The following is a 24,985-nucleotide window of genomic DNA, read 5'->3' on the forward strand; positions in this document are numbered from 1 at the left end:
ATAGACAGTACGAAGCGCCACTTGAAGGCAACCTGGTGAGCCAAGAAGTAATGCTAAAGCGCCAAGAGGAGGAGATGATGCAGCTGCAGGCAAAAATGGCCCTCCGTCAGTCTCGACTAAGTCTCTACCCTGGAGAAGTGGTGAGGTCGCCGGTGCTTGACATGACAAGGGACCCCCTGAGAGAAATTGCATTGGAAACAGCCATGACCCAAAGGAAACTAAGGGTAATGTTTAGGCAACTGTACTGCTGAGGGAACATCAGACGCATAAGTCACTGTTTTGTTTTAATTTTTGTTTTAATTAATTTAAATTTAAATTTTGATTTTGTTTTAATTAATTTTAATTTTTGTTTTAATTTTGTTTCTATCTTGTATTTAATACTGTGCACTGCCCTGAGATCTTATGATGAAGGACAGTATATAAACATTAATAATAATAATAATAATAAGAAGAAGAAGAAGAAGAAGAAGAAGTGCAAATCTCTAGCTACAGAGTACCAGGATTTCTCCTCCTGCTTTGTCCAAAGTCACTAAAAATGCACACAGAGAGACTTCCATTTCACCACTTTTTTTGACTTCAGGTTGAGTTACAAAATGATTGTTTGCTTGCATGGACAGCAGCTCAGTCTTCAGTGGCCGTTTTCAGTAATCGTGTCTCCAGTGCTCATGCTTATACTCTCTCCATTCTTTGAATTAAATGTGTTTGTATATGTGCTTCACATTTAAGAGAACATACGCTTCTTTAAAAAAATGTGTTGGTGGTTGGTGACCTTATGTTCTCTTAAAGTTTGTCTGTAAAAAAAAAAATCTCATTCATACAGGCATTCCTTAGATTTTTACTGGGAGGCCTGCGTGTCCCAACAGCAATGGAGGTGATTAAGCAAATGGGTTGGGACTACCGTGTCTGGTTTTTTGACACCGGCATGTTGAGAAATGGGGAGAGCTATTTAGTCAGTGTTTTCCTAGAATGTCTCCAGGCTGCCTACTGCCTGTTGCGGCTGTTGATTCAAGTGCCTTCCAAGGCAACTCGTGAGACAATGCAAAGGATCCTGAGAGCACAGTCTAAATGACTTCCTGGTATATTAGATGCATGACTGCATATGGTTTTCAAGCCTTGATTCCCCCCCCCCCCAACTTACTAGTAATTCCACAATTAGGAGATCAGTAATGACGCAAGTGGCGCTGTGGGTTAAAGCCTCAGCGCCTAGGGCTTGCCGATCGAAAGGTCGGCGGTTCGAATCCCTGCGGCGGGGTGCGCTCCCGCTGCTCGGTCCCAGCGCCTGCCAACCTAGCAGTTCGAAAGCACCTCCGGGTGCAAGTAGATAAATAGGGACCGCTTACCAGCGGGAAGGTAAACGGCGTTTCCGTGTGCGGCTCTGGCTCTGGCTCTGGCTCTGGCCAGAGCAGCTTCGTCATGCTGGCCACGTGACCCGGAAGTGTCTCCGGACAGCGCTGGCCCCTGGCCTCTTAAGTGAGATGGGCGCACAACCCCAGAGTCTGTCAAGACTGGCCCGTACGGGCAGGGGTACCTTTACCTTTTTAATGACAGACAAGCTTACCTGAAATACAACTTGCTTGCTCCTATTATTTACTTATTAATTGCCTGCTCTTTACCCTGAGGTCCCAGTGCAGGTTAGAGCATTAAAACGCAACTTTAAAAACAATGTAAAGCAACTTACTACTGATACTCCACCGTAAAGGGGAGCATTGGGTGTGTTCCAAGGATGTACTGCTAAGTTTGCACAGAATGGTGTGTGTGAACTGAGCGGTATACGTTACATCGTGCCTTGGAGTCCTCTGCAATGCCCAGGCTTTCCATGGCAGACAACCCAATGGAACCCTCTGCCTGGGTTTTACATGGCAGACATGTCAATGTGAAAATGCTTCCTCGAAGGTAGATGGTTTGAAACTCCACTGGGGTGTTAAGGTAGCCCAACCAGGCTGTCAGTTCTCTACATAAGCATTTGTGGCAACTTGGAGACAAACAGAAAGCTTTGTCAGATACATAAAGTGTTATTCTTAAATTTGCAATCCCCACATATTTCCCAATAGCTGCTGGTATCTCTGTCTTTAGTTTTACATTGTTAATGCCTTTTTTAAAAAAAAAAAAAATACAATTTACTAATAATAAATTCTGTGTTTTGTAGAATTTCTTTGGTCCTGAGTTTGTGAAAACAACTGTTGATCCATTTACCTCCTTGGACCTGCCAAAGTCAATCTTGGTAAGTTAAAAACAAAAATAACACTTAACTATATTGGCATATTTGTTTATTTATTTAACTAATGTGTAGACACCTTTTAAACCAGAAGCCAATTTGCCAAAACATGTTAAATTGCTTAGTCTCCCATAAAATGTCCTCTTCTGTTTTGGCACCCAAAAATACACAGTCCTTTGCGATTTGTTTCATGAAACACAGAACAAGAAAGGGAAGAATGAAGACAATCGGCGAAAAGTAAATGTCATGCTTTTAAGTGGCCAGAGGCTGGAACTGACTTGCGACACCAAGACAGTATGCAAAGACGTGTTTGATATGGTAGTGGCCCATATTGGCTTAGTGGAGCATCATTTGTTTGGCTTAGCCACTTTAAAAGGTAAGGGCATTATTTCACCGGGTGGGTGGGTGTGCGTGTAACACATGTGTGCACTCATCACTTGATGACAGCAGCAGCAAGTGGTGACTTGCATATGCGAGTGAGCAACCACAGACCAGTAATCACAAATGGAATTTCCGTATCATCTCAGAGCCAAACTACACATTAATAAAGTACATGAGTAAGAGCATCTTAACATAGCTGTCAACTTTCCCCTTTTCTTGCAAGGAATCCTATTCGGAATAAGGGAATTTCCCTTAAAAAAAAGGGAAACGTTGCCAGCTATGCATCTTAAAGGTAAAGGGACCAGTCACGCACGACTTGGGGGTTGCGCACTCATCTCGCTCTTTAGGCTGAGGGAGCCGGCGTGCAGCTTCCGGGTCGTGGCCAGCATGACGAAGCTGCTTCTGGCAAACCAGAGCAGTGCACAGAAACGCCGTTTACCTTCCCACCAGAGTGGTACCTATTTGTCTACTTGCACTTTGATGTGCTTTTGAACTGCTAGGTTGGCAGGAGCAGGGACCGAGCAACGGGAGCTCACCCCGTCGCGGGGATTCGAACTGCCAACCTTCTGATCGGCAAGCCCTAGGCTCTGTGGTTTAACCCACAGCACCACCCACATCCCCTAAGAGCATCTTAGCCTCCCCCAAAACAGTGGTTTTCAACCAGTGTGCTGTGGCACCCTGGGGTGCCTTGAATGATGGTCAGGGGGGCCGTGGACAACATTGGCCTCTGTCCCTCTTCCGTTCCCTCCCTCCTCTGATGCCGTCTCATGTCTCTGCCTTGCAAAGGCTTGCACAGCTGTTTATTGCAGCAGCCCTGGCTCCACAGGTGAATGGTGCCTCTGGGAGGCACCTCTCTTTGGGGCAGGGGGGCGCAGCTCAAGAGACCTGGGACAGCAGTAGCAGCTGCCCAGAGGCAAGGAGAGGGGAGAGGAGCCTCAGGGAACACTCCACAAGGGAGGGTGTTGGGAAAAGTGTGAGAGGCTGCCAGCTCTGCAGGTAACAGGGCTCCGCAGCCCCAGGGGGGTGCCTCAGAAAGAGTGCAGTTGGTTAAGAGAGCCATCAAAAAGGTTGAAAACCTCTACTCTAAAAGATTCCAGTAACAGCCGCTGATCTCGATTGAGACCATAGTGCAAAGGCAGGGACTAATTTCCTCCTGCACAATTTTTTTCTGATACAAGCCATGTGCTGATGTTACCAAGACAAACAGGTTCAGGGGTGACAATTTCTGTAAGGTGTGATGCCACAAGTAAAAATTTTCCCAGATGATCTAGGTCAGGCATGTCCAACAGCTAGATCATGATCTACTGGTAGATCATGGGGTGTTCCTGGTAGATCCTGGTTGACCTCTGGCTCCTCAGCGATCTCCGTACAAAAAAGAAAAAAAAAACCCCCACCAACTTTGGCTTCCTAAAAAAAGCTCCACAACTTGGGTAGATCGCTGCCAGTCTTTTTATGACAATGGGTTTTTTTATACTGTGAGTAGATCGCAGTCTATCGGGAGTTGGATGTCCCTGATCTAGTCAAGGGTGGGGAACCTCCAACTCCCAAAAGACAGTCTTGGCTTGTCAGAGGATCCAGTTTGGCCTCTTGAGGCCTTTCCCCCCCCCCCACCATGCCCACCTGTCAATCAGCTGGAGTGCCTTGTGATGACAGCTGATAGACGGGAGGGCAGAGTTCAGTTCTGAATGGGCTGCAGGTGCCTATTCCAGGCAAACACAGCCCAAAGAAAGCCTGTAAAATGCAGGCTTCATTCATATATTTTACACAATGACCAATCGGAAATTGAGTAAACCCAACGCGAGTTCTGTGGAAGAAACAACTGCCGGTGAAAATAATTCCTTATTAATTATTTTAGGGTTTCCTCCTTTCCCTCCCCCCTTTTTTTTTCATGACAGAAAATGAGTTTTTCTTCATCGACCCCGAGTTGAAACTGACTAAAATAGCTCCTGAAGGCTGGAAAGAAGAACCAAAGAAAAAGAGCAAGAACGCAGTCAACTTCACTTTGTTCTTCCGCATTAAGTTCTTTGTGGATGATATTAGCTTGATACAGTGAGTATGACCCACACTGCTATGCATGCGTTCTCCTGAGGGATCCAGTGTGCTTCTAAGTGCATCTGCTCTCCCTGAAAACCTTGCACCCCTCGCCCAGGCAAACCATGGTTTCCTGTTACATCCAAACCGCCCTCCAAACCAAGAATTGAAAATCGGTTTCCGATCTTGATTTGCCATTCTGGCTTGGAGGTCGAACATGAAGGCTGGAGAAACTGTTTTCAGCGTCCCAATGGTGGGCGGGACCAGAGGCAAAAACGGGCAGAACAACTTCTATTTCGTTCCTTTCCCTTAGAAACAGTAATGTTTGATGTACAATGGCTTGGCTACAAATTATAATAATTATAACATTGATTTAAATGTTGAGAATGTTTTCAGATCTTAAATTTCCTACAGTAGGCTGGTTTCTGCACGCACCTCTCTATCCTCCCATCAAAATAGGCAAGAGAGGTTGTCAGACTCCTAGGGCACATTTTAGCTGCGCAAAAATACGGTACTCAGGATGCAAAGCTAGGGGTGTGGCCTAGGGAGAGTTTTGAGGGCCGTATAGTGAGGTCTGGAGGGCCACACTTGACCCCCCAAGGCCTTAGGTTCCTTATGCCTTCCATGCACCGGCCATAATTTGCTGCTGTGCTTTGCCCAAACATGGAAGTGTCAAAGTGAGCTCACAAAGAGATGGCATGAATACAAAATTTGTTCCCAGTCCTCACAAGTTGTGGCTTGGAAGTTTGGAAGCATTATGTGTGAGTTGAGCCTACATTTTTGATGATGGGAACCCTGGTTGGGTAACTCACTGGGACCCAACTGATATCTGTTAAGCAGGTGGTGTTAAGCAGTGCATTTTAACATTGCCTGTTGCAGATCTGGGTTTTTAGAAATGCACTCTTGTTTGAATTGCAATGAGATTTTTAATCATCAGTGGTGGGTGAGGTGTCTTCTTTAGAACCAAAAGGCCATGTAAAAGTGTGCTTATAAATAAATACAGTATTGTTTCTGTACAGTTCAGGGGAGTTTTTAGTGTGTGATGTTGTATTGTGCTTTTACTGTTTTTTTGTTGGGAGCTGCCCAGAGTGGCTGGGGCAACCCAGTCAGATAGGCGGCATATTAATAATAATAGTAATACAGATGATAATAATAATAATAATGTCATCAGAATGGAGCCTTACAGAGAAGACTGTGCATTGATCAGCATACACTGATCTCCACACCTAAAACAAATTCAAGCACAGACGTCTTCCCCAAAAAATCCACCCCATTCTTCTTCTTCCTCTTCTTCTTCCTCTTCTTCTTCCTCTTCTTCTTCCATCCACACTTTTCCTTTTGGCGATCTTGGGACCCCTTTTTTGGCTGAAAGGGGATATGCAAATAAATTCTAACAGTGTGTGATATTGGTGGAAGCTTCTCCCATCTCTTAACCATCTTCCATGCACATCTCTCTGGCTGTGTTGAACTTGGTTACGCTAAAGTTACCAGACATCCCTGTTTCCTGGGAACAAGTCCCCAGATTTACTAATCAGTCCCCTGACAAAATCCATCTATTTAGTAGGAAGTTGAAAAGTGTCCCCAGATTCATTGAAAAAAATCTGGTAACGTTAAGTTACACTCTAAAATGTGGGTTAGAGAAAGGACTGTGCTCAAGTGCCCCCTCTCCTTTTTCTTCTTCCACCAGGCATACTTTGACGTGCCATCAGTATTACCTGCAGTTAAGGAAAGATATCCTGGAGGAGAAGATGCACTGTGACGAGGAGACAGCCTTGCTGCTGGCCTCGTTGGCCCTCCAGGCAGAATATGGAGATTACCAGGCTGAAGTAAGGATAATATTTCATTTGTGAGCAGCCTCCTGGTTCTGTTTTGCAGCTCTTGAGCCTGCTGTGTAGATCGATGCATCTCAGTTGTTTTAAAATCTAGAAGGTTATATAAATGCAGATTTTTACTGGTTCGGTTGATCGGCTGTTTTGAAGCGCAGGGGGAAGAACACAAACAAGCTTTCAGGAATGAACCGTGTGTTAGCCGTAGAATCGAGGATTAGGAGCTAGAAACTAGAGCTGACTGCATTAGCACCTGGTGCTGAACCATGGTTTGGTTGCAAGGGTGGCTAGCCTGCTGGCTGCATCCATCCTGTCAAGGGACCTGCCGTGGTTGGCATCCCGTCTGTCTAGGTAGACAATGAAAGACTGCACCCAGGGGTGAAGTCAAACTGTTGGAGAATTACAGTGGCTGTAGAGACCAATAAAGGAGAGACCTGTTTTGTTGCAGCTGGGGCAGATGAAGGCATCCGGTTTTGCTGATGCAGAGACATTGTGGCATTTTTTCTCTCCGCACTCCTCCCAGAGGTCATTCCTCCTCGGGTCACTGCTGTGGATACACAACCTGACTTTCCGAGCACAATTCAAAGTGTTGGTGCTGACCTTTAAAGCCCTAAATGGCTTCGGTCTAGTATACCTGAAGGAGCATCTCCACTCCCATCTTTCTGCCCGGACACTGAGGTCCAGTGCCAAGGGCCTTCTGGCAGTTTGCTCTCTGCAAGAAGCCAAGTTACAGGGAACAAAGGGCCTTCTTGGTAGCGGCACCCGCCCTGTGGAATACCCTCCCCCCAGATGTCAAAGAGAAAAACAACTACCAGTCTTTTAGAAGACATCTGAAGGCAGCCCTGTTTAGGGAAGCTTTTAATGTTTAATAGATTATTGTATTTTAATATTCTGTTGCAAGCCGCCCAGAGTGGCTAGGGAAACCCAGCCAGATGGGCGGGGTATAAATAATAAATTATTATTATTAATGACTGTCTGTCTCCGGGCACTGCGGTCGTCTGCAAGGGACTCCCATATGGCGGGTTTGATGTTGCCAGCCTTAATGTCACATTTACAGAAATCCTTGTGATGCAGAGTTGGTCCACCAGTAGGCCCGGTGCCTGAAGCCAGCTCCCCATAGATCGCATCCTTGGGGATCCTGCTGCCATCTTCCATTCTGTGAAAGCGACCCACCAACCGGGAGATAAAATCCCTGTTGCTTTGGAAGCAATGATCTTTAGGGTTTGCATGCAAATTGGGGCCAGTGTCTTCTCCATTCAAGGCCTTTTAAGTCAAAGTGATCCAATTCTTTTTGGGTCTTTAATTCAGTGCTAAAAGCAGAGGAAGGTTTCCTGTTGATGTCACAGGAGGACAAACTTGAGGCCACATCCGACTACTAGGACTACCATTTCCCAAATCAGATGTCGCTGACAGGATGGTCAGGAGGCAAGCCCAGAGCAGGGGTTCGTGTGGAAACACAACATTCCATCTGAGGGTGGGCAGTCATGCTGTATCTCCATACCAGGATTGAACAAGTCCATCACCTGTGATGCTCAGGCATAGCTGGGTTGGACGATTCTGCTGCTCGAGGAAGTACAGTGGTCAGTCTCTTCTATTTAGGGCTCTTGGAAGCATCCAGTTATTTGGCATTCTTATTTCTTGTGGCCCACTAGCAGTTCTCTCACTTTGCAGTGGCATATCCTGTCTTTCAGTTTAAAGCAGGCTTCCTCAAACTCTGCCCTCCAGATGTTTTTGGCCTACAACTCCCATGATCCCAAGCGAGGTGGACCAGTGGTCAGGGATGATGGGAACTGTAGTCTCAAAACATCTGGAGGGCCGAGTTTGAGGAAGCCTGGTTTAAGGTAACTGCAATATGTCGTCTTCACATAGGTCTTGAGCCAAGGGTGAGGAACCCTTATCTCTCCAGGGGTTGCCGAACTCTACAACTCCCACGCTTGCTGGGGCTGATGGGAGTTGTAGTTCAGCAACCTTTGGAAGGCCAACGTTTCCCTGCACCTGGTCTTGGGTCTTCTGAGGGTCAAGGTATGCATGAGGGTCAAGGGGGTTACATTTGCCACTTTCTTCCCTGCTGGATTCTGTGCTTCTTGGTCAATGTTTTTATGAACAGGATCGCTGCTAGCAACTAGGGAGGTGCGTCACAGCATTCCTCATCATCCACATCTCTGCTCTTCTGGCATTACCAGGGTGGCACATCAGCCAGCCAGCAGCCAGGTTGGGTCGTGCCTGTGGATTCATACCTTGCTCTTATGCTTTTTCTTTTCTTTCCCTCTTTTTCCGTAGGTGCACGGCCTCTCCTATTTCAGAACGGAACACTATTTACCAGCTAGAGTGCTGGAAAATCTGGACCTGTCTAATGTGAAAGAAGAATTGCCAAAACTGCATAGCAACTACGCAGGTGCTTCTGAAAAAGAGGCAGAACTTGAATTTCTGAAGGTTAGTACGGGAAGTCAAGCGTGGAGCCCACCACACTCGTTTTCATTAGAGGTTTCCAAGCAGATGAAACCCAAGGGGTGAAAAGAAGAGTATGTAACAAGGTTGGGGAGCCTCAGGCTCTGAGAGCTCAGTGTGGCCCCCAGCTCTTTCTCTCTGGCCCTTAGAATGCTCCCCATAGGTAAAGGGACCCCTGAACATTAGGTCCAGTCGTGGCCGACTCTGGGGTTGTGGCGCTCATCTCGCTTTATTGGCAGAGGGAGCCGGCGTACAGCTTCCGGGTCATGTGGCCAGCATGACTAAGCCGCTTCTGGCGAACCAGAGCAGCGGATGGAAACGCCATTTACCTTCCCGCTGGAGCGGTACCTATTTATCTACTTGCACTTTGACATGCTTTCGAACTGCTAGGTTGGCAGGAGCAGGGACCGAGCAACGGGAGCTCACCCCATCGCGGGGATTCGAACCGCCGACCTTGTGATTGGCAAGTCCTAGGCTCTGTGGTTTAACCCACAGCGCCACCTGCACTGAATGCTCCCCATAGCACACCCTATACTGGTCCTGCTCTTCGCCTTCCTTTATTTGCTTTTGAATGACTGGAATGTGTGTCCCTGAGTGGTGCCAGCGCCACCTGGATGGAAAGAAGTGTGCATGTAGAACTCTGGCTTTTGTTTAGCAAAAACACAGCCTGCTGTACAAGGGTAAGGGTCACAACTGTTGCTCCGCCCACTTTTACCTCTGGTCCTGCCCACAACTGGCGTGTGGCCCCTGGAAGATTGCCCATGAGGCAATGTGGCCCTCAGACTGGAAAAGGTTAAACACTCCTGAAGTATAGGAAAGCCACATCATACAATTCGGAAAATCCTTTCTGATTTTTAGTGATGTCTTACACGTAGGTTGCAGCTGGCCAGAGGTAGCCGTAGCAATTACTTTTCAAAGTAACAGCCAAGAAATAAGATGTGTTTAAAATATGTATTTATTTATTTATCTATTTGAAGTGATTTGTTGCAGATTCAATATGCATTCATTGGTGTAGAACTAAAGTCACACACACATACATACGGTTTTGTTATTGAACATGATTAAAGTACAATGTTGTATGTTCACATTTGTTTTTATGTGAAATAAAGTAACAAAAACAGAGGGTGAATCCGATTGTAAGGCCACATTTTTCTTTTTTGAACTCCACAATATCATTTTTACACTCACCAATATCCTCAAATTAACTTTTCTCACAAACATTTCTTTCTTTCTGTGCCTCCTTTCTCGTTGTGCAGATTTGCCAAAGGCTGACAGAATACGGCGTTCATTTCCACCGTGTGTTGCCAGAGAAAAAATCTCAGACTGGGATTTTGCTGGGAGTTTGCCCCAAAGGAGTTCTCATTTTTGAGGTCCACAATGGAGCCCGCACACCTGTCCTCCGCTTCCCGTGGAGAGAAACAAAAAAAATATCCTTCAGTGTACGTTGGTAACATTTCCTCCTCCCACCACCACCACCACCAGTACAATCACAGACTGGACAACTCCATGCCTGCTCACCCACCCACAAAACTCCAGTTACCGTATTGTCGTGAATATAAGACGCACCCACAAATAAGCTGCACCTTTAAAATTGAAGGAGGGAAAAGAAAAAAAGACAATACCCGGGCTGCTTCTGGGGGGGGTAGCACTGCTTTGCCGGGGGCCTTCCCCCCTCTTTCCAGGGGCTCAGGGGAGGCTTGGGAGTGGCAAGTGGGCTGCACACTGTTGCCCCATGCTCCTGGGCTGCTCTGGGGGGGGAGGCCGCTGGCAAAGCGGCCTTGCTTTCCGCCCCCAAGAGAACAGCCCTAGAGTGTGGGGCAATGGCGCGCAGCCCGTCTGCTGCTCCCAGCCCTCCCCAGAGGTGTTGGGGGGAAAGGGAAGGTCTCAAATATAAGCTGCACTTTTAACTTTTCGCTGTCAGAATTTGGAGAAAAAGTGTGGCTTATATTCAGGCCAGTACGGTATCTACAGTGTCCACATGACAGCATGCCAGAAGGGAACAAGAGGAAGATATCGTGTGCTCCATAGTGTGTGGCAAATAGTTTAGTAATAAAAGCTAGATGAGCAGCAACCCGGCCGTATCATGCTAGAGAAGTTGAGGATATTTGCTAGCCGATCTGCCACCGTGCTGTTGGAGGCATCTCATCCACTGAAGACTGATAATGGAGTGGGAGGAACCTTATGGTACAGTCCTTCTGAGACTGTACCACTTCAGAATGCGAATGGGGGGGACGGGGGTTGCATGCATAATTGCATCCTTTCCGCCACTGCCAAAATTCTTCGTGATAGGCATTTAGACTGACCTTTCTCTCCCCGCTAGGCTACCATTCTATATGCAGGGAAGCTTTTCCCTTCTTTTTTTAACAGGAGGAGCTCTCAGACATACAGGCCCCCCCCCCCTCTGTATTCTGAAGTGGCGGAGTCTCGGGAGGCTTGTGTCACATGGTGTGTGTTTTCCGCCCTGAATGTGTAGGTTGGCTCTGACTCTCTCTAGTGTAAAGAGCAGAATCCAACTAATATTACAGCACTTTTGAATCCCATTGATTTCAAGCCATGGAGTTGAAAAGATGCTCAATTTAGTGTTACCTTTTCGTTCTTCCGTTCCTCATTCCGAGCACCAAATGGTGAATACTGAAAAACAATACCTGTGGGGCCGAATTACACGTGATGTTAAGTTTGTGTAATCATTTGGAGATTAGCCTCAGAGATGGGTGGGTAAGAGCAGGAATATGTCACACGAAGGGGAGAGTAGTCTTTTCCCTGTACACTCCAGTCCCCCCGGGGGGGAAACCTGTTATTAGCATCAGTATAAGCTTCACTTCTGCAGCAAACAGCAGTTTTGGAAAAAGAGGATTGGAGGAAAGGACTAAGAATCCCTCCAAACTGGTGTTTTGCGCAACAGATACTTTCTGCAACATGTCATTAACACAAAAATGGTGGATTTATACTGGGCCCGTCCACACACCATTCCGGTTTATTCTTTGTTCTGAGATACTTCGCCAGGGTTGCCACATTATTGCCATCTGGTGGGGCCCACATTCCCTGTGGCACAATGAGAATGGAACAAAACCCAGAACATTAGTGGTATGAAATAGGAGAGGAATTCAGCAGTCACCAGCTGGAAACAAAGCAGTGTGTCCATGCTGAAACCTTTCCAGGCGGAAATGATATTGAAAGTGGAATTCCATATAACTGCCCTGATACAATCATGAGCACAAACCATTATGAATGCACAATAAAAACAGTGGCGTAGCGTGGGTTGTCAGCACCCGGGGCAAGGCAAATAATTTGCGCCCCCTAACCCATGGATTTGCGCCCCCTAACCCGTGGATTTGCGCCCCCTAACCCTAACCCCCAGATGTTGCGGCCAGTGCGGCCGGCCCCCCCTGCACCCCCCACGCTACGCCACTGAATAAAAAGGACCACTGGAGGAACGCTAAACCTCCACTCCATGATCTTGATCTTGCTTGTCTGCACTTTGAATACTTTCACATGCAGTATAACTCTTGCATAATACCTAGCTGAGCTATAATTGCATTTTCTGCTCCTCAGGTGCACTGCTACAGCAGTGCAGTCAATTGTTTGCTTATTGCAAGTTCTGTTCTTGAATAATGATTTGCATCGCCCCAAAGCTGGAATGTAACATATATATGTGTCTGCCTTTTACCTGTTTTTCCTGCTACAGAAGAGGAAGATAACTCTGCAGAACACATCTGATGGTATAAAACATGCTTTCCAAACTGACACCAGCAAGACCTGCCAGTACTTGCTGCAGCTTTGCTCTTCGCAGCATAAATTTCAGCTCCAGATGAGAGCCAGGCAAAGTAACCAAGATGCTCAGGAAATAGGTAAACACAATGGCTGGTGCTGCCCTCTTGCTCCTCCTCCTGCTGCTGTTGCTAATCTGTATACAATCTGTGTGTTGGACCTCAGCTTGCAGAAGAGAGAGCTACAGTGGTACCTTGGGTTAAGAAAATAATAATAATAATAATAATAATAATAATAATAATAATAATAATAATTTTATGTATACCCCGCCCTTCCCGGCCAGAGCCAGGCTCAGGGAAGCTAACACCAATAAATTTCAGTAAAAACACAATAAGAAAAGAAAAAGATAAAGATAAAAAACAATTAAAAATACAGGTTAAAATGCAATTTAAAATACAGCCTCATTTTAAAAGTCAAAGGTTAATTCATTCTGGAGGCCCATTCTTAACCTGAAACTGTTCTTAACCTGAGGTACCACTTTAGCTAATGGGGCCTGCTGTGCTGCCGCCGCACGATTTCTGTTCTCATCCTGAAGCAAAGTTCTTAACCCAAGGTACTATTTCTGGATTAGCGGAGTCTGTAACCTGAAGCGTCTGTAACACGAGGGACCATTGTACTGCAACTGGGAACAACTCTGAGAACAACAGCACTTAACTCAGATGCTCAAAAGCTTCCATTAGGTCTCCAGGCCAGGTTCAAAGTCCTTGCATTAATTTAGAATGCCCTTAACAACTTGGGGTGTTTGCATACAACTGCCATCAACTACAGCTGTTAAATTTAATTGCTTTAAAAAATGTAGGGAGCAATAAAGCATATATGGGCAAAAAAAATTAACATGAATGTTGACTGCTAATAATAATAATAGTTCTTGCCACCTGTGTATATAGTACATATTTGTTGTGAGAAGCTGACAAAGAGACAATAGCTCGGTGGAGACTGTTCAGCCCATGGTGTCTGCCAGAAACCCAGCTAACAAGGTCTTACGGTTAAGGAGGAGGAGGATTAGTTACAAATGGAGAGATAATGGTTTCTTTCATGTAAAACCTTTGTAAGGCGAGTCTTGTGTACAGCGCTGGGCACTGAGCTTAAATACAAGAGATTCAAATTCTTGAAAGAGTGCAAAAGAGGACTGGCAGAGATTAGACAAAGATTAAGTGTTACATCGAAAGGCTTCAAAGAGCTGAAGACATTTCATGCTAGATAAAAGAGAAAGGTGTGTGCATTTGTAGAACCTCACGACACATACCTCTGTATGCACAGTCAGAGGTTGAAGTCCCAAGAAAAGTATGCACAGGAGTTTTAGCCTCAGCCAGAAGTCCTCTGTCTGTGCTAAAACAGGATGGCATTGTGAAGTTGGGTTACTTTAGGACCAGGTGCTGAAAGCTCAGCTCAGATTTGGAGAGGGGGTTTGGAGGCAAAACTGATTCCCCTCCTTTGCATTTCAGGAGACTTTGCAAATTTAGGTGTGGCAGTGTTCTGGAATCTACTGGAGTTCTTGAAACTGCCATTTTACATCTCCCAGTGTACCCCATTCAGAGAATGGTAGCAGCCACAAAAGCATGGAAACACCTTTTTTTTTTTTTTTTTTTGTAGCAGCCATCGCTAATCCTCCCTCTTTAAAAAATAAACAAACCTTTGAGAGTGAGGCATTTGGGGTAATCTAAAATGGCAGCCTTTAGCCTAAAAGGGCAGGGGTGAGAAACATGGAGAGGGCGTTCCAAAGGTGAGGTGCCACAACCTAAAAAGCTCTGTTCCTTGTTTCCTCCACTACTATCTCAAAAGAGAGAGCCAGTCACAGCAGGTCCTCTGAAGAACATCTTAAACGTCAGACAGGCTGATGTGAGAGCAGATGGGCTTTCAGATACCTTGTCCCAAACCACTTAGAGCTTTGAAGATTCAGCTCTGAATTGTGCCAGACACAAATTAGCAGCCAGTGTAGGTCTTTTAAGTACGGACAATGTAATTATTAGCATCACTGTTGTTTGTACTGGTGCGCAGCCGAGCTATTGTATCAAGCATCCAATTTTCAGACGGGCTTTGATGGCGGCAGCCCCTCTCCCCCTGGATTGTGGGGCCCAGTGACTGGTTTTTGTCCTAGAAAAAGACAGCGCCCACTGCTAAGCGCTGTTTTTAAAACATTAACTCAGTGTATGTGTGTGCGCATAGGGCTGTGTGTGCACCATGCATTTAAAGTGCATGGCATCCCTCTCCAAAAAAATCATCCCAGGAAACTGTAGCTTACCCCTGAAAGAGCTACAATTTCCAGCACCATTAACAGACTGCAGTTACAAGGATTAATTTGGGGGAAGTCACGCTTTTTAAATGTATGGTCTGTATGTACCCTAAACATCATCACCCATCTAGAGTTACTGTTGGATTGTGGCTACTGAGTGTATTGAATTGGTAAACACTGGAGCCCCGTAGAGCTTTAAGAGTCACAGCTGCCATATTTATTTCTTCTAGATTTCCCACTCTACACAGAAGGCATTTTGAGGTGTGTTTCTTTTAAGTGCATAAACTAGTTTTTCATCTCCTTGCAGAGAGAGCGTCGTTTAGGAGCCTTAACCTCCACACAGATTCTGTCAAAGGGTTCAACATGGGGCGTGCCATCAGCACCGGCAGCCTGGCCAGCAGCACACTGAACAGGCTCGCCGTCCGGCCGTTGTCGGTGCAAGCAGATATTCTCAAGAAGCTCTCCTACTCCGAACTCTCCCTCTTCCAGTCTGCCCAGAGCTGTTCCAGGGACAAAAACGAGAAGCTGCCCTGGGAGGAAAGGCCCAGAATCATGAGCAAATCCTTTCACGACCTGACCCAGAGCCAGGTGTCTGTCAGCCCGCTTCGGAAAAACGTTATCGCCCCCGTGGACGCCTCTTCGCGGAGAATGGAGGAAATGATGGGGAAGATCTTCCAGCAGGTTCCAAAATCTGACGCCGAATCAGCGGCTGGAGGAGCAAAGCTCAACAAGTAAGGATATCTCTTGCAGACTGGTTTTAACATGGCCATTCCTGTAGGTAGCTACTCAGAAGTAGTAATAATAATAATAATAATAATAATAATAAATTTATTATTTGTACCCCGCCCATCTGGCTGGGTTTCCCCAGCCACTCTGGGTGGCTTCCAACAAAGATGAAAAATACACTAAAATGTCACATATTAAAAACTTCCCTGAACAGGGCTGCCTTCAGATGTCTTCTGAATGTCAGGTAGTTGTTTATCGCTTTGACATCTGATGGGAGGGCGTTCCACAGGGCGGGCGCCACTACCGAGAAGGCCCTCTGCCTGGTTCCCTGTAACTTGGCCTCTCACAGTGAGGGAACCACCAGAAGGCCCTCGGTGCTGGACCTCAGTGTCCGAGCAGAATGATGGGGGAGGAGACGCTCCTTCAGATATACTGGACCGAGGCCGTTTAGGGCTTTAAAGGTCAGCACCAACACTTTGAATTGTGCTCGGAAACGTACTGGGAGCCAATGTAGGTCTTTCAAGACTGGTGTTATATGGTCTCGGCAGCCGCTCCCAGTCACCAGTCTAGCTGCCGCCTTCTGGATTAGTTGTAGTTTCCGGGTCACCTTCAAAGGTAGCCCCACGTAGAGCGCATTGCAGTAGTCCAAGCGAGAGATAACTAGAGCATGCACCACTCTGGCGAGACAGACAGCGGACAGGTAGGGTCTCAGCCTGCGTACCAGATGAAGCTGGTAAACAGCTGCCCTGGATACAGATTTGACCTGTACATCCCTTTGAAGGTGCTCTGTGTAATGTTTAAAGTAGAAATTGATATCATGTGGCCCACCACATGCTGTGGGACTCCAGCTCCTATCAGCCTCTGCCACCTTGGCCCTATTGGTCAGGGGTTGGTGGAAGTTGTGATCCATCAATATCTGAAGGGCCACAGGTTCCCCACCCCTGGTTTAAAGTCTCTCTTGCATAGCCTGAGACACAGGCAGTGCCACCTGTGCGGAGTGAAATCAGTGTGTGCATCTGGGACAAAGCATGGGATAAGAGGCTTTTCATTTTTGCCCTTGCCACACTGCCACTGCCACAGGTTAAGCATTTCTCAGTGGCATTCGCATGGAGGTTGCAGCATTTGAAGTGGTCTTTTTTTCTGTTGCTGTCCTCATGGCAAACTCTGGTTAACGTGTGTACACCGTTTTTAGGGAGGGCGGTTACCATTGCCGCAGAAGTTCTCCAAGTCCTCTCTTGTATTTACAGCATTTCCTAATGCCCTGCAGTCAATTTGCTGGGATCATTGGGCTATATTAAACGGTTGGTGTCTTCAGGCCAAAAGTAAGCAGAGATCCATTTTTAGAATTGTTTTGGATTGAAAGTGAATTCCTGAGCATTTTTGCAGCATTTTCACTTTGTTATACAGTGGTGCCTCTGTATAAGTTCGCCCCGTCCAGTGTCCATTTCAGTGGACGTCCATGGCAAACCCGGAAGTACCTGAACAGGTTACTTCCAGGTTTGCCGCTTGTGCAGAAGAGCTAAATTGCGCTATGTGCAGAAGCGCAAACTGCTCTGCATGTGTGCTCAGAGTGGCAGTTTGTCGAGCGTACTTTTCGTCGAGCGTCCAGGACTCAAAACAAGGTACCACTGTATTTCCCTAAGCTTTTTACAGCTCAGTGACCCATGCCTCAGATGTCAGGGGCCACCGTCTGTTAGGACGTACTGCAATTTTGCAAAACTGCAGGATTCGTTTTCATTTCATCATCCTAAAATCTCTTTGCGACCAGCTGTTTCATACTTATTCTCATGGAGCTCTGCTTCTACACACACAGAATAAACATCTCCATGTACACTGATTTCCACTGGTGCATTCTTAACGCCCAGAAGTGGTGTTACCTTTACACCAGTTTTTGTGTTTTGTTTGTCATGTTTATATCGTTATTATTTTTTTACTTTTTCCTTTGTTCCTTTCTATGTTCTGTTTTCCTCTCCACTCCCCTTTCACTGCTTCTCTTTTGCCGTTTCCCAACCACCTTTAGTTCACACTCTCATGCAGGTTTAAATTCCAGCCTAGAAAGAAGGAAAAATGAATCTGATTCTTCATCCACTGAAGACACTGGCCAAGCCTATGTTGTAGGTCAGCATTGTTTGATTCAGTACTTTTTTACGATGAAATTTAGACCTTGTGACTGGATTTTTAAAGGTCCATTAGTAATTAACTTGAACCATGTACAGACTTAATCCTGGGATAGCTCAGTCGGTAGAACATGAGACTCTTAATCTCAAGGTCGTGGGTTCGAGCCCCTTGTTGGGTGTGTTGCAGGGCATTGCACTAGGTGACCCTCGTGGTCCCTTCCACCTCTGCAATTCTGTGATTCTATACTGTCATTTTTGGTGATACTGATCCCCCCCCTCACTGAAGCACTTAAGTACCACAGCTCCTCTTTATAAAAAGCAGATAGCTTGTTCCTAGATAAACATTGCAACAGGAACAGTTGCACAGCAATGATTAGGAATGTAAGAAGCTGTCTTGATAACCAGTTGGACAACTGGACTGTCTAGCTCAGTGTTGCCAACACTGACTGGCAGTAGCACTCCAAAATCTCCAGCCTTACTTGGAGATGTCGGGGATTGAACCTGTGGCCTTTTGCATGCAGAGCATGTGGCTCTCCCACTGAGCTATGAGTCCTTTAAAAGAGAGAGATCAGGGGACTTCACACACAGGTCCAGTCACTCATCTTGTGCCCCTGTTTAATATAGTTCCACTATATTATGGAATCTCCTGCCAACCTAGCAGTTCGAATGCACGTCAAAGTGCAAGTAGATAAATAGGTACCGCTCTGGCGGGAAGGTAAACAGCGTTTCCATGCGCTTCTCTGGTTCACCAGAAGCAGCTTAGTCATGCTGGCCACATGACCTGGAAGCTGTACACCAGCTCCCTCAGCCAATAAAGCGAGATGAGCGCCGTAACCCCAGAGTCGGTCACGGCTGGACCTAATGGTCAGGGGTCCCTTTACCTTTTTATATTATGGAAGCAGGCCCATGCAGAACTGGCCTTGGCATCACAGTGAAAGTCTAGCGGGGGGGGGCTGGCCGGCTTAGCCCTCCAAGGCCTGGGGCAAGTGGACACAGCTGCCCTCCCCCCCTGCATGGGCCTGGCTAGTTCTTCCACTACATGAAGCCCCTGTAGCATGGCATCACTTCCAGAACCATAAGTTGTCTTGCATGAGGAATATCTGACTCTGGAAGACCCTGCAAAGGCGCTGAGTTAGATGGAATCTGCATGCATTAATGTACACATATTCAAAACGGGGGCTGATTGCTTTGTGGAGATAAAATTGTTAAATGTTCATCAGATTTCATATCCTAAAGGATGCTTTTCATGTAGGAAGGAAAAGAACTTCCTTTCCCCAAAATGTTGAAGCCGTGTTGAGCCCTATCATTAATGCCCCTCTTGAGATGCAAGAAGAGCTGTTTTTAATTACACAGCAAATTCAAGTGAAGCTTGACTTGAAAGGTTTCAAGCCCTTCGTGTTATGTCATGTTCCAAGAAATAAATATACCCTGCTGTATCTCAGTGACTTCTCCACCTCCCTTTCCCTACAGACGTTCTACAAACAAAGCAAAATCCACTGTCGTTGCCAGAAAGGGAGATCAGCTTGGTAAACTTGAAAAAAGATGAGAAGTATGGCTTAGGTGAGTTGATGTCACTTTGAACGTAATATGTAAAGACAGAAATGAATAAAAATTGAGCATACCGCTTGATTAGGTGGAGCAGGTTGTGGTGGAGTTCAGTCTGGAAGATGCCTTTGTTTTTGAATGAAATGTCCCCAGACTTAGAAAGCTATCAGACATTGGAACAGACTTAACACTTGTTGATATAAAGTCATCAGTATGGTCTTATGCCCTACCTAACCCTACCTCTAGATTCCCCATTGGGGTAAACTGACCATTATCCTTATCTAATATATTGGAGGACACCCAATATGAAATTCTTAGTAAACCATGGTCAATGGGTCTCTGAAAATCTCATGAAACATTGCCATGAATGTTTTACAAAATTTACTAAATGACTGCTTTAAACAGGGTTTCAGATCACTGGTGGGGAGAAAACTGGAAAGCTTGACCTTGGGATTTTCATTCACTCGATAACTCCTGGAGGACCAGCAGATTTGCAGGGATCGCTAAAACCAGGTAAATCTTAGGCTTGCTACTGTATGTCGAAAGAAAGCAGTAGAAATACTACCAGAATATTAAAAACACTGACTTAGAAAAACAAATATAATGAACAAAAGTTACTGCTTATGTATTAATGTTGAAATACTGAATGTTGCCATTGGCAATGACATTAGAAGTGATTGGAAGACACGCTTGCCACTAATTTTGGAAAATGAAATGCATTGAATGGCCCTATCAGGCAATTACACTTTTTATGTAGGCGAGCTATATTGCTAACCGTCTGCAATTGATGGCTGCCTGTTGTTTGGTTTGTTAGTTTATAGCTTAACAGCTCATCTTGGAAAAATAAAGTTTCAGTGCTTCTTATCAAGACCAAACTAGACGGTGATGTGAGAGAGATCCATTAGCATTCTCTCCCTTTGTTGAAACACCCCTTGGAGTGGGGTCTAATTTGCTTGGGGAAACATTGTAGGGGGTGGGTATTATCTCCTGTCTCCCTCCCTCCCCAGAACCAATGGGGCTAATAATAGCAACTTCAGAAGGGCGCTGTGTAGATCAGGGGAAGAGACAAGGAAGAAAAAACTCCTTCTCTGGGAAAATGAACAGCCCCACACAGCTGCTTTGAAGTTTTTTATTTAGACACCAACAACCAGCAACAACCAAAACATAACCACAAGGGGTATCCTAAATACCCATCACTCTTGTTTTATCCTTATTATATTTTCATCCCACCTTTCCCTGCACCCATTTTAGCCAAATGACGACTATGTGAGGTAAGTTAGGCTGAGAGATAGTCACTAGCCCAAGATAGTCGCACAGCAAGCATTATGGCTGTGTGGAGATGATTTAAATCTGGGTCCAAAAGAACCTGTGAAGAACTTATGTGATACAAGACTTTCCCATTCAAGGCATCATGAGAGCCATTGCTTGGGAAAATGCATATGCTAAGGGAAAATGCATACAATTTTTAAAATATTGGTGAAAATGCTTATGAATTTTCATGCAGACTGTGTGTGTGTGTGTGTGTGTGTGTGTGTGTGTGTACGCAGGTGGTGTTGTGGTCTAAACCACTGAGCCTCTTGGGCTTGCCAATCAGACGGTCAGTGGTTTGAAGCCCCATGACAGGGTGAGCTCCCATTGCTCTGTCCCAGCTCCTGCCAACCTAGCAGTTCGAAAGCACACCAGTGCAAGTAGATAAATAGGTATCGCTGTAGCGAGAAGGTAAATGGTGTTTCTGTGCGCTCTGGCACTCATCACAGTGTCCTGTTGCGCCAGAAGCGGTTAAATCATGCTGGCCACATGACCTGGAAAGCTGTCTGTGGACAAACACCAGCTCCCTTGGCCTGAAAGCGAGATGAGCACCACAACCCCATAGTCACCTTTGACTGGACTTAACCATCCAGGGGTCCTTTACCTTTTTACCATATTTTCACGCAAACAGAGCCAAACCAAACTTAATATTGGAAAAATGAGAAACTGAAATTGCCAGATTTGTCCATCGTTTGCATTGCACCAAGCACTAAATGGATGTTGAACATCTGCAGCAGTCAGTGGATTGCTCCATGGCCCCTCTGTAAAAGCTTGAAAATGTATTGTTTTGATCTCTGAATCAATCTCTCTCCATAGGGGACCGCTTGATATCAGTGAACAGTGTGAGCTTGGAAGGCGTCCGCCATCACACAGCGCTGGAAATTATTGAGCATGCTCCAGAAGAAGTGACCCTTGTCATCTCGCAGCCTAAGGAGGGGCATACAAAAGGTATTCCACTAAGTGTTATCAGCAGTGAGGACCTTTCTTTGCCTGATGGGCAAGATTGCTGTCTGCCCCCACCTGTCAATCAATCGGCATTATCCCGCCCACCTGTCAGAGTCCCTTGTGCAGCACTTCCTAAGTGCCTAACAGTCACCTGGTTGTTGGGTGCTTGGAAACCATAGCACAAAGGGACTTGCTAAACCTATTCTTGCCAAAGCACAGAGCAGAGCTCTATCAAGGCTACTTTCTGCAGGGATCAGCTGTGTGATTGATCCAGCCACTTCTGTACCTGCCTCACACCTGACATCACATGTGAGGTAGGTAGGCATGGTTCAGGGAAGACAGCCATGCTGGGCCAAATTTGACCCACTGGCCAGAGATTCCTCACCCCTGTCTTAGATAAATAGTTGGTGTAATCTGCAAATTCTGCTTAGTTTTTCTCCTTTCGTACATCTATACACAATAGCTCAACCCAGTTGCAGTTGTTCTTGTTGTTGCAATTAGAAAGTAATTTCCATGTTCCCCTTAAGGCACTGTTACACAGCAGGTTTTAGCAGGAATTGGCTATACCTTCGGCCACATATCCAGGGGTTCTGCAACACTAAAACTTGCCAATTAACACCCAGCTAGCATAATTTATCATCCGATAAAATTAGCTTGTGGGTGAAAGAAAAGGGACAGCTTTGGAGCAAAGTTGCAGATCGCTGGGGGGGTGGATAGAATTGATAAGCTGACATAGCTCATTAAATCAGGGTTGTTTGTTTGTCTGTCTAAATATTTGTACCCTGCCTTTCAGCCCAGATAGGCCCACAAGGACACTTGCAGTCACTAAAAGCAGACAGTAAAATTCCAAAAGCCAAAGTCCAACAACTTATAAGTAGTAAAAGCAGAGAGCTAGGAGTCTCCAAAAGGCTTCGCATGAGGGAAACCAGACTAAAGGCCTGTTGAAGCAAAAATGTTTTTATAACCTGCTTTAAAGGCCATTAAGGAAAGGGTCAGTTTGGCCTAAAGTTTCCTGACCTGGGTGCCAATTAGGGATGGAGGAGAAATTCAGGTCAATTTGCATTTAAAAGTGAACTAAACCTGATTCGCAGTTTCCAAAACAACACACAAACTGAAACTTGACCATACAGTACTTCAAAATTCGCACTTCTTGGAATTTTGCAATGCAGTTCTCCAGCCAAGTAATTTGTACAAAGAAATGCATATACTGAAGTGTGCATCTAAATGCATATATTAGTGAAAATAGCATACAAAAATATTATGGGAAATTGCTTTGGAAGAAACCACATGTATGAGGCAAAATTGTTTATAAAAATACAGGAGAAATCCACACAAAAGTGCTGGATCCACACACAAGGGCACTTCAAAAATAAATTCGCAAACTGAAGCAGAAATGTGGAGAATTAAGAACTGAAGAGAAAATGAAATTGACATGTTCCAGGGCTGATGCTGGACTCCAAATCATCTCATTGGCCATGTTTGGTTGGAGTTCGTCTTTCATTTGTTCTTGGGCCTGTAAATCCTCTCACCATTACCTTTAATACTGGCAGGTTTGAGTACTGAAAGCTAAAAATGTGAGGTGAAACTGAGGCCCACACAGGCTTTCTGTACCTGCACATTCCATCCTCGGACAAGCCTTCCTTCATCTCATCCTGATGCGTTGTGGTTCCAACATTTCCCACATCAAGAATCCATTGCTCCCTGTTATAACTGAAGTGGGAATACCAAGATCAGAACAGATAATGATCATAAATCCAGCTTCCAAGCATGATTTAGGATCTTGGCAATCAGATTCTCAGTTCAGATGTAATAGGAAATTGCAGCATAATGTATTTTATTTATTATTTATTTGCTTGAAATTTTATTTCCCACCTATCACGAAGCAGTGGCTTGCAGCAATAAAAACATACAATATAGAAAATTTTAAAACTAAATTAAACCTTCGAAACTTAAAATTTAAATCTCCAAAGGAAATAAAACATGAAACATCTGAGAAGCATTCCGGGTGCAAAGGCCTCATGAAATAAGACAGTTTTTACCAGTTGTCAACTCAGTAGGGTTCTGATTTCTTGTGGCCCATGTACGGCTGAGACGGAAAGAGGGAAGGATTTGGCTGTAGGGTGGAGCACCCAGGCACAAGACCTGTGCATATTTTGGATTATTAAGCTGAGATATGTATGTCTCAACTGACCAGTGTACAGTGGTACCTCTGGATGCGAACGGGATCCGTTTCGAAGCCCTGTTCGCATCCTGAGTAGAACGCAACCCGCGTCTGCGTATGCGCGGGCCGCGATTTGCCGCTTCTGTGCATGCGCGTGACGTCATTTTGAGCGTCTGCGCGTGCACTAGAGGCAAAACCCAGAAGTAACGCGTTCCATTACTTCCGGGTCGCCACGGAGCGTAACCTGAAAACGCTCAACCTGAAGCATATTTAACCCAAGGTATGACTGTATTGTGGGACGCGGGTGGCGCTGTGATTTAAACCACAGAGCCTAGAACTTGCCGATTAGAAGGTTGGCGGTTCGAATCCCTACAACAGGGTGAGCTCCCGGTGCTAGGTCCCAGCTCCTGCCAACCTAGCAGTTTGAAAGCACATCAAAGTGCAAGTAGATAAATAGGTACCACTCCGGCGGGAAGGTAAACGGCGTTTCCGTGTGCTGCTCTGGTTCGCCAGAAGCAGCTTAGTCATGCTGGCCACATGACCCGGAAGCTGTACACTGGCTCCCTCGGCCAGTAAAGCGAGATGAGCGCCTCAACCCCCGAGTCGGACACGACTGGACCTAATGATCAGGGGTCCCTTTACCTTTACCTTTATGACTGTATTAGGTTATTTAAATAATGCTTACTATTGGGAATTTCCCTTTCTCCTTAGCACCATCAAATCTCTTCAGTGGCACAAAGGGGTATTTTAAAAGGCCGCCACTGACACCAGACAATGAGGCAGAGTCTTCTTCAGAGGAACACAACCGGCCGCTGAGCCAGCAGAGGCCTACCTCTGGGAGCTTATCTGGCCTTGGCTCGGGTAAACGGGACGGAAGCCTCAGCTCCCAAGACTCCAGGACCGAGAGCGCCAGCCTGTCCCAGAGCCAAACAAACGGTGGTTTCGGCAACCATATCGGCGACAAGCCACAGCCAGAATACCAGAATTGCATCGATTCCCAGCTTGCCCTTTCCAAATTCAGCGAAAGAAGCGAAGCATCTTCGGAGGCAAACACAGCAAAGGCCAAAAAGTCTGGGACAGAGGAAACCGTGGAGTATTCTGACCGAGGAGATTCTGACATGGATGAAGCCACTTACTCCAGCAGCCAGGAACCAGCAACAGCAGCCGCCAAAAAGGCATAGTCCATTTCTATACCACTTTGTGTGTGTTTTATCTCCATACCATCCACACCATACCTTTAAAGCGCCATGATGCTGCTTTAAACAGCCATGTTTCCCCCCC

The 24,985-nt window shown here is 45.9% G+C and overlaps 1 protein-coding gene across 1 annotated transcript in view; it reads left to right on the forward strand.

Moving 5' to 3' along the window:
- The window catches only part of PTPN13 (protein tyrosine phosphatase non-receptor type 13), a 174,659-nt gene that overhangs the window by 106,185 nt on the left and 43,489 nt on the right, over nt 1–24,985 (forward strand). The window contains exons 10-23 of the mRNA XM_079991282.1: nt 5–224; nt 2,147–2,221; nt 2,417–2,591; nt 4,492–4,645; nt 6,315–6,453; nt 8,734–8,886; nt 10,158–10,340; nt 12,587–12,749; nt 15,210–15,633; nt 17,649–17,746; nt 19,216–19,305; nt 19,696–19,803; nt 21,415–21,546; nt 24,416–24,879. Of these exons, the coding sequence (XP_079847408.1) occupies nt 5–224; nt 2,147–2,221; nt 2,417–2,591; nt 4,492–4,645; nt 6,315–6,453; nt 8,734–8,886; nt 10,158–10,340; nt 12,587–12,749; nt 15,210–15,633; nt 17,649–17,746; nt 19,216–19,305; nt 19,696–19,803; nt 21,415–21,546; nt 24,416–24,879 (2,578 nt within the window). The remainder of the gene's footprint in view (nt 1–4; nt 225–2,146; nt 2,222–2,416; nt 2,592–4,491; nt 4,646–6,314; nt 6,454–8,733; nt 8,887–10,157; nt 10,341–12,586; nt 12,750–15,209; nt 15,634–17,648; nt 17,747–19,215; nt 19,306–19,695; nt 19,804–21,414; nt 21,547–24,415; nt 24,880–24,985) is intronic.

The sequence above is a fragment of the Podarcis cretensis genome, assembly GCF_951804945.1.
Source record: "Podarcis cretensis genome assembly, chromosome: 9".
NCBI lineage: Eukaryota > Metazoa > Chordata > Lepidosauria > Squamata > Lacertidae > Podarcis > Podarcis cretensis.